Raw genomic sequence first — 9,642 nt, forward strand, 5'->3', positions numbered from 1 at the left:
CTCTTGAAAAAGTAGCCCAAGCATTTCACCCAAACTCAGACACAATTTCCTTCTTTTCAGAAATCTTGGCTTGTAGGAAGGGACTCAGCCTTGTGGTAAGAATCCAGATTTTCCCTCCAAGGCAGAGCTGGGCCCCCTAGGTTTTTGACATAGCTCCAGCACATGGCTGTTTTACCTCAGGCATGCCCTTTCCGCGTCCTGGATTGCAATTGCCCCAGCAGGCTGGGAGAGTAGCTCTTGATCTAGGCAGCCACTCTGAGCCCCAGTGGTTTGGAATTCCCTCATGGAAGCTATGCATTTGAATTACAAGGTTATAGGATTTCAGGGCTGGAAGGTTTCTTAAAGGTCAGCTAATCAATTGTTTCCCAAATCAATGTGTAGACAGGGCTATCTGCAATAGAATCACCTGGGGCACTAGTTCAACTACAGATTCCTTGGCCTAATCCCAGACCCAGTGAACCCAAATCTCTTGAGATTAGCCCAGAGTCTAGATTTTAACGAGCTACCTAGGTGATTCTCATGCACAGCCAGGTTTAGGAACCACTGCTGTAGACAGTTGCCCATTCAAGGCTAAGAGCTTGAACACCTCCAGTAGTAAGGAATTCATTTCATTTTGAACAATTCTTTCCATAGTTGGATAGCTCTGTCTGCTAAAAAATTTTCCTTACACTGAATGGAAATCTGCTTCTTTGTCACTTCCACTTAAATAACGCCTATTAGTCGCCCACCCCCTCCCCATTTAGACTCAGACCCAGGCTTTTCTTTTCATTTAACCTCATACCATTAAGATGCCCCAAAGAGTTAATGCCTATGCCTTGAATGACGTACACAGAGTTCCCACCCAAGCCCTGCAAATGTCTGGGGCTGTGATTCCCATATAAATTAGATCCTGATTTATGTGTGGGAAAGGGTGCCAGCCAAAAGGACCCCATGGGGAGGTGAGATTCATTGATATAAATCTGAAATTAAATTGTCCTCAAGAAAATTACAATCCAGCTGCCTTTGGCAGAAGGATGATATATATATTTCATTAAATATTAAAGTTTAATTTTGCTTTTGTGTATGTGTTTGCATTGCGCTGTGCCTTGGATCCTGGGAACCATTATCCTATACAAAGTCTTAAAGAAGAAAGAGAATATCAGAGCTGAAAAGGCCTTGTTCTACTGGATCATTTTATAAACGCAGAAACAGAGGCCCAGCTACATCAAGCGGTTTGTCCTGGGTCATGTGTGCCAGGTAAGTAGCAGGCTTTGTAGAATTCAGTTTTAGCATTCCTTTACTTCTATGTTATGATTTACATTGCCACTGTGTTCTGTAGACCGAACCTGCCGTTCCACCTATCTGCAGGAGAATCGGGGGCAGGCTAAATTTCTGGTGATTAATCACTCTGTCAAGTTTTCAAACGATGCAGGTCTCTTCCTATTGGGTAGGGGTTACGGGGGCCTTACAGGAGCTCTGTGGTTAGTGCGGGGCTTTTGGGAATGTTATTTGTGTTTGGGGGGAAGTTTGAAGGGACCATGGGGCTGGGGTCGGGAGATCCCCACATGCCAGTGTTTCAGCCCTCACTGCAAGGGAGTGTAGAGAACCCCACTTCCCAGTTCCTCGGTGGGATTCCAGGAGGCTGCACCTTGCCCAGAGCCAGACTTGGAGGGGCCTGAAGGGGTGAGAGACAGTGCAGTTTTGGGAGAGGACTAAGATTATCTAGTTCTGTAGATTTTGGGCTCAAGTGTTTGGAATAAAGTTCTCAGTGTGGAGAGGAAGGGCCCTAATTCAATGGTGTTATAGTCTGGGAGAAATTTTATTTTTTAAAAATGTCCACTGCTAAGTAAGTCAATAAGTAAATGAATAAGCAAATAAACAGATAAATACACAACTAGCACTAGACAGAGAATTGAGTCAGAGTAGCTCTCTGGGTTAGTCCTATAGCATTGACAATATGACTTGGGAGAGTCACTTAACTGCTATATGCCTTAGCATATTTCTTGGCTCATTCGTTCATTAATTCATCTTGAAAGCTTTATTGTGGTGCTTTTATGTGCCAAGTACAGTGTACAAAGGATAACTAACACGTGAACCCTGAATGCAGCAAGAGTTCCTCCTCAGGAAAACCAGACCATGGCACTGAAGGTGGAGTTCTGAGAGCACCCACCAGGGGGCGTGGTGAGCTGGAACTCCTCAAAACTGCTCGGAGTGGGGGATGCGACCTGGTGGTCAGTTCTCAAATGTGTGCGATTTGGCCTATGGTGTTTCTAAAAGATGTGATTTAGCTGCCAACTTGGAAGATTTCACCAAACCCCAGACTCAAGTCTTATCTTGGAAGACCTGAAAAAAAAACTGCCTGATCTACTGCAGGAGCTGAGAAGCGGCTGCACTTAGACTAGCCCTGTGCTTCCTCGTTTTCTTATCTTCGTCCTGCTTCACTCATGTGCCATACCTGCCTGGTCCCTCTAGGTGTTTGAGATTGTGACCCTGGTGAAGGGCTTGAGGCCAGCGTGCTATGACAACAACCTTGGTCCTGACTTACCTGTCCTTGAGAGGACCAAGGTTATGCTAATGGTGCTGGAAGATGTGGCCTCAGGAGCAGAGTGCTGGGGGAGCAAAAGAGCCTCAAGGTAAACAGGAGTGGGAGGTGGGCCCCAACACAAACATTGGTGCATCTCCCAGTCAGCTGTCTATTTGCTGAGCACTCTGAGAATGGGGGGCAAATATTAGGAAGCTGTTACCAGCTGTCATATCCCTTGTTTGGTCTTGGACTTGAGCCAAAAGGAACAGCAAGGAAGGGCATCGGAATAAAAATTTATTAGGAGGCTGCCATGGATCCTTGAAATGCGACTTTTGCCGGGGTGTTGGGAGGAAGGCCCGAGGGCACAGGCCGAGAGGGAGTCCTGAAGGCCACACCTGCAGGATGCTGCTCAGCAGTTCACGGTGTCACAGCCTCTTGAGGTAGCAGTGGGCAAGGGGGCTGTCCTTTCTTGTTACAGGCATTAAGATCCCATTGGACTGCGAGAGCTAAAAGAAACCTCCCAGATCACTTTGATGAGGGTTGGTGAGTTGGCTACCCACAGGGCATGTCTGGCTCACCAGCATGTTTCGTTTGAATTTACATGTTTTAGGAATCGGGAAGTTTTGCATAAATCTTGATTCTGGCTACTCTTGGAATGGGAGTCCTAGAGCTCCATGAAGCATGGTTTAAAGACCATAGATATAGCCAACTCCATCACTGAAGAGATGAAGAAATTGAGGCTCACAGAAAGGAAGAGGCTTATTCAAGTTCAGAGAGTAAGTTTGTACCTGAACCAAAACTCAAACCCATTTCTTTACATTCTACGTTTGCCTCTGTCTATTATACCAGAGGTAGCAAATAGGTTTTAATTTACATACTGACTCCTGGTAACTAGAGGTATTGTTGAGTTGGTTTCTGAGGCTTCATTTGGTTGGGCTTGGTGGGGAACAGACTGAGTCGATTAATAGTCTGCCTTGGGCAGAGGAAAGAGTCATGAGATTTTTATCATGTATTTGCCATCTGCATCCAATACCATGCTGCTTGCTTCTTCATCTACAAAAACAGATCCCTGGGGATCTGGAAGGAAAATTTTCTCTACCTTTAAAATTGGGCCTGATCCTGGCATCATATCCAGAGGTTCTCCCCATTAGCTTATCCAGGAAGTCCGAGGGAGACATAGGCTTGGGTGCGGAGCGGGCAGCTTCAGCCTCCTTAGAAGCAGCAAGGCTGAGAAGGGAGAGAGGAAAGCAGAGGGTTAATGATGGCTCTTTCTCATGCTGTGGTCAGATCCCAGCCCTGCCCAGACCCTGTAGAACCACTAGAGTGTTCTTAGCCTGAGAAATAGGTAATACAGATCCTTAATGAGGTAAGGCCCAGGCTAAATTGTTTATCCAGCCCAAATAGCCAGTGTGGGATCCTGGCAGGCAGCCGAGTGTCTGACTGCTGCTGAGAAGCTGCTGACTCTTTTAGGCTGCATCTCTGGGGGATGTGAGCAATCATACTTGGCTGCTGGTCTCCCTGGGATCGGAGATTGAAGGATTAACCTCCTGCCAGGCCTAGCCCTGTGTTTTGGGTGCCTGCACTCTCATAGGTCCATGGAACAGCACAGCCAAAAGAATCTTAGAGATCATATAGTCCAGGCTTTCCCTAAAGTTTGTCTTCAGAATCCGTCACTAATTAAAAAGAAAAATTGCCCAAATGAAATGCATTTCGGAACACGTCTTTACCTGAGCTCTTCCCAGAATATTTAACAAGCTTAGATGCCTATATATATGGGACGACTATCACATGAAACACACACTTCAGTAAATGCCCGGTTTACTGAGGCACGGCTGGTGGAAGGAACTGACTCCCCGCTCCCACTCAACAAAGTCGGTTCAGGTCATAGCGTAGTATGAATTACTGATGTCTAAGAACAGTCGTCCTCTCCCTGCCACACTTTCAAAGGCATGCAGATTTCCGGAGTCAGGATTGGAAGGTGCAGGGTTGTTTTGTGCGACTGAGCTTTCCCAGTCCTGCGGTTCTACCCAGGAGAGAGCTGGGAGCTGGCGCACCCTGTCGTGTGTGCTGAGGGGCGGTGCACCGGAGGAAGCGCGCGCATAGGGACATGCGAGCCTGCACTGCCAAGTAGGGCATGGTGTTCCCCAAGGACTTGCGCTCCATCACGTTCGTGGCCTCAGCTCCTTCTCTGATCTCCTCAGTTGTAACTGTTTAAGTGATCACGCCTAACGAACGGATGACTCTCAGATCTCTGTCTCTGTGCTGGCTTCTCCCTTGATCCCGCTTTCCTCATTTGCAAATATCTGCAGGGCACATCCATCTAGATGTCGTGCCTCACATTCTTCTCCCAAACTGAATACCGCAGCTTCCTTTCCAAACTTGCTGCTCCAGACCACAGCTTCTTCAGATGACACCTACTTTTGCCCGTTCTCTAGGACCAGCCGCTTCAGGGCCATCTTGTCTCCTGGTCCCCATCCCCTCTCACACCCCTCACTCGCCAGGTCCTGGCCGTGATACCTTTTATTATAGTCATTTGTATTTGTGTTTTAAGACCAGGAATCATGGTGTTTTTATTTATTGTTTGTTCTTTTACTTTTCTACTATATCTACCATGGTGTCTCAAACATAATTGGTGTTTAGTAATTTGCACGGTGAATGAATGAATGCATGGATAATAAGCTACTTTAATTAATCAAATATCCTAATGAGTAGGGCATTTGTAAATATGCATATATGGATTAATAATTTTAAAGTAATTAGACTATTATACCCAGTAATAAAAAAAAAATATTGAAAGCAATCTGGTATTCCTTTGTATACTCAGAAGATATTCCAGGATTATTTAGACACTCAGTAATCCGAAGGTTCCTAATCATATACCGAAGAACTAGTTTCGATTGTCAGGATCAGGGACAAATGCATTTTACTGTTTTTATGTGTATATCTATAGATGTTTGTGAGTTTGTGTGATGTGGATAGGTTTCTAGATGTGATGTGTATGTATGTTATGTGTACAAGTGGGTGTATGTGTATGGATGTGTGTGGGGATTAGAGTGTGCATGGGAGTTTTTGTGGATGAATAGTGGATCATGTTACATAGATTTGTACGTGCAAAAATGTGAATACCTATGTTCATGTGAAAGTGTGCTGTTCAGTGTGTGCTTTAAGATGAGCATTTTTGTGTGTATATGTGGGGTGTATGTGTACATGGGTATAGGGTGTGAATGTGTTAAATGCCTTTGTGGATGTATGAATGTGATATGTACTTTGCATGTGTGTTTCTGAAATGTGCTGTGAAATGTAAAAGCATAATAGCTCAAAAAGAGTAAAAAGAAGAGATGATTTAGAATCAATGCCGTCTCAGTTGTCTTCTAGCTGTGTGACCTTGGGAGAAGTTACTTAACCTCTCTGAACTTTAGTTGCCTCATATGTCAAATGAGTTTTGCACAAGGACTAACTGAGATAGCACAGGTAAAAGATAAAAGCAGGACAGTTCTTTGAACAGAGCAGTCATTCAATATATTGTCTCGCTCTTGCCTGGCTCTGTGTGTGTGTGTGAGTGTGAATGTGAGTGTGTGTGAGCGAGTGTGTGTGAATGTGTGTGTGAGTGAGTGTGTGTGTGTTGTGTGAGTGTGAATGTGAGTGTGAGTTTGTGTGAGTGTGAGTGTGTGTGAGTGTGAGTGTGAATGAGTGTGTGAGTGTGTGTGAGTGTGAGTGTGTGTGAGTGTGAGAGTGTGTGGGAATGAGTGTGAGTGTGTGTGCATGTGTGTGTGAGTGTGTGTTGTGTGAGTGTGAATGTGTTTGAGTGTGTGAATGTGTGAGTGTGAGTTTGTGTGTGAGTGTGAGTTTGTGGATGTGTGTGCATGTGTGCGTGAGTGTGTGAGTGTGTTGTGTGAGCGTGTTGTGTGAATGTGTGAGTGTGGGTGAGTGTGTGGGTGAGTGTGAGTGTGTGAGTGTGAGTGTGAGTGTGTGAGTGAGTGTGCATGTGTGAGTGAGTGTGAGTGTGAATGTGTGTGAGTGTGTGAATGTGTGAGTATGAGTTTGTGTGAGTGTGAGTTTGTGTGAGGGTGTGAATGTGTGTGAGTGTGAATGAGTGTGTGAGAGTGAATGAGTGTGTGAGAGTGTGAGTGTGTGTTGTGTGAGTGTGTGAGTGTGTGTGAGTCTGAGTGAGTGTGCATGTGTGTGTGAGTGAGTGTGCATGTGTGAGTGAGTGTGCATGTGTGTGTGAGTGTGTGAGTGTGTGAGTGTGTGGGTGTGTGTGTAGCAGTTCAGGCCAGTCCCAGGACTTCTCATTTCACTGCACTTTCAAAACATGGCCAACAGATAGTAAGTACCACATTCCCAGACTTTTCTCCATTCAGCACCAGAGTCATGGCTGCTCTGCGGCTCCGGTGTGAGCCAAGGGGACCACAGACACTCAGCTGATGATGTACGACTTTCCTGCTGCTCTAATTCACTTCTAGAACCTCTCCAGGAGTGGCAGTTATGAAGCATTCATAAGCTCCTGCTCTCTGCCTAGCCCCTTATCTCAGATAATAAGATTTGGGAGCATAGTCCTTCCTCTCGGTAGTTACTACAGCATAAGCGACCTCTTGGCCTTTAGGCCTCTTTCATAAGCCTGAATCCTATGAGGTGGTACAGTGAGAGAATGAATTTGCCCCAAATTATCCCTTACCATTTGCTATTAGCAAACTGTGCCATTTAATATCTGAATCCTCCCCAAAGCTGGAGTCCTCTGGTTATCTGAGCTTGCATGTCTATAGCAAGGCATTTGCAGTCTTGTCACCTGACCATTGACTCACTAACAACCCCGGCAAGGTGAGCTGAACTGGAGGGGATGGAGACTCTGAGAGGGCTAAGTAACTGGCCTCCGGTCACAAAGTATTTTAATGTGAGAAGGAATTAGAATGCGGATTTTCAATTGTTGCCTCACCCAAATGCTACTTGTATGGGAAAGCCTTTTACAAATTGTGAAGAGGATTGTTACTGTTTGTTTTTGAAGCTTGTTATATTCTGTTACATCCAAGAAAATCAAAACATGTCTGACTTTTAGCAATCCTGATATATACAACTCTGAATTTACCACACTTAAAAATGGAGAAGAAATCGTGAATTACCAAATGATCCTCTGTTTTGTCAAGTGATTGACAGCAGAATTCTTTGAAATTTTGAAATTCTCTCATCCGGACTCTCCACGTATCCTGTACCAGTGGCTTCTTGGGTATCACTTCCACACTTTCGCCTTGTTTCTGCACCAGCTCTACTATTAGTCACTTAAGATTTTACTTGAAATTGCCTCGCTTCTTTTCAACTTACCCCCCTTTAAGAGGGAACCTTATATTTAACTACTTACAAATGAAGAAAACAGTATTACTTGCCATAATAGAAATAACCACAATAGTGAATACAATGAAAACACAAAAAGAAGAGTTTAAAATTCTAGCCATACCCCGTCGATTGCCAATGTTCTGAGCCTGGGGACTGCCCTAGGTTCCAGAGGAAGACCAGCCAGGTGGGGAAGGTGTTAGAGACATATTAACATCTAATGGAGACTTTCTTCTTGAGAAAAGTAGCAGAACTGAAAGAGAATTGGTTCAACAATTGTTCACTGTTATTGCGTGTGAACCACCGAAGGTCATCCCCTATCTCTCACTGCCCTAGTCCAAAATCTCCCTAATTCTCTGTCAAATACAGAGGCTCCATTTTAATGTCAAAATATCCATGCCCCTCCACTTGATAATCACAGAACATTTCTGTCTATATGTAGACATTTTGCACAGAATTCGTTCAAGGCCCTGCTACAGTCAGTCTGGTTGGCGCGTCTGTGCAGAGTAACCACGGGGCCCCCCGATGCCCCACGTTTGGAACCACTGCCGCTGCTGAACGTGAACATCTGCTCATGGGCTCTGAGCTACTGGGCAGAGGAGCCGGGAATGGAGCCGAGAAACGAAATATTTGATTGTTAGGATTTGCTGACCCTATGTACGTATTTGGAAATGATGCAAATTGTTTCAGGGATTACTGCAATGTAATGTAGTGAATCAGACTTGCTTTGGGCAGATTCGATTAATAGTAATTTCCAGAAAGACAGCGAGGTCTTCTGGGACCAAGTGTTCTGCCCCTCGTTGAGAAGGCTTGTGGTGATAGCTGCACTGACTAGACAGTGTTAAACCATCTTTCACCTTTTAATTAGAAGATTTGTCACACTAGGATGCTTTGGTATCTAAAAGACCTCAGTTTTGACTCCTAATGACAGAGACCATGGAAAGGTTCAGGAGCGGGGTTCTACAGTGGGGTGGGAGGCAGGGTCACACAGCGAAGTGGGTGCTGCGTGACCTTTGGCGAGTCACTTCCTTTTTTGCTTTTCAATTTCCCAACCTATAAAATGTGGGGATTAGAATAATCTATAAGAGTCCTTCTGATCCTGAACCATCATTTTATTAGTCTATAATGTTCTCTCTCTCTCTCTCTCTTTTTCCTGTTTTATACATCTGGTCTTGGGATTCAAATTTGTCTGGACTCCTTTAGGAAATTGTGAGTGTGTTTGTGTCTTGGTTCTTCCCCATCTAGCCTCAGATTTCTCTCAAATGGAACAACCTGTTTTTCAGAGATTTGTCAGAAAAAAGGCCGGATCAATGCTCAGATTCTCATTCTCCAGTTGCAACATCAGTTGGCAATGGGGAATCAATATGAAACTGTCAATCTGAATTTCAAATGAGTTAGGGGCAGCAATGGCACTGGGGAGAAACAGTTTCAATTACGCCCTGTGTGGTACCATACCCCCAAGAACGCTTCTGGGTTAGCAGAGGGGACCCCCCGTCAGATTCCATCTCCTCAGTTCACCATGGGCAGAGCAGTCAGGAGGGATTGGGGAGAAGGGAGAAGGACGAGGTGAGGAGCTGAAGAGAGACTAAGAGGCTGAGGATAACCAAGGGAGAGGGACATGCAGGGCTGGTGGAGGAAGCTGGAGGCACAGATTGAGAAGGGAAGGGAAATGGGGTTGGTGTGGGGAGAGGAAGAATAAGGTGTGAAAGTTGGGGTGTCCGAGGCATGGCCAGTGCTATAATCAAGGAATTCAGTGAGCACAGAGGACAGGCACCCACTGCACTTGGAAGAGTGGTGGGGGTGGGGGTGGGGGC

General features: G+C 45.3%; 1 protein-coding gene and 1 long non-coding RNA gene across 5 annotated transcripts in view; one reads left to right on the forward strand and one right to left on the reverse strand.

Moving 5' to 3' along the window:
- Nucleotides 1-9,642, reverse strand: part of GLRA1 (glycine receptor alpha 1) — a 71,947-nt gene that overhangs the window by 37,870 nt on the left and 24,435 nt on the right. For 3 of the 4 annotated variants that reach the window (XM_006906434.1, XM_006906433.1, XM_025043156.1), the window contains exon 2: nt 3,603-3,730. The exons of the other annotated variant lie outside the window; for it this stretch is intronic. In XM_006906434.1, coding sequence (XP_006906496.1) covers nt 3,603-3,730 — 128 coding nt within the window. The remainder of the gene's footprint in view (nt 1-3,602; nt 3,731-9,642) is intronic. 4 annotated transcript variants of the gene reach the window in all.
- The window catches only part of LOC112475245, a 222,223-nt gene that overhangs the window by 2,583 nt on the left and 209,998 nt on the right, over nt 1-9,642 (forward strand). Inside the window, exons 3-5 of the long non-coding RNA XR_003044651.1 lie at nt 1,118-1,236; nt 2,452-2,612; nt 3,114-3,279. This is a non-coding gene — a long non-coding RNA (uncharacterized LOC112475245). The remainder of the gene's footprint in view (nt 1-1,117; nt 1,237-2,451; nt 2,613-3,113; nt 3,280-9,642) is intronic.

Source organism: Pteropus alecto, unplaced genomic scaffold, assembly GCF_000325575.1.
Source record: "Pteropus alecto unplaced genomic scaffold, ASM32557v1 scaffold40, whole genome shotgun sequence".
Lineage (NCBI taxonomy): Eukaryota > Metazoa > Chordata > Mammalia > Chiroptera > Pteropodidae > Pteropus > Pteropus alecto.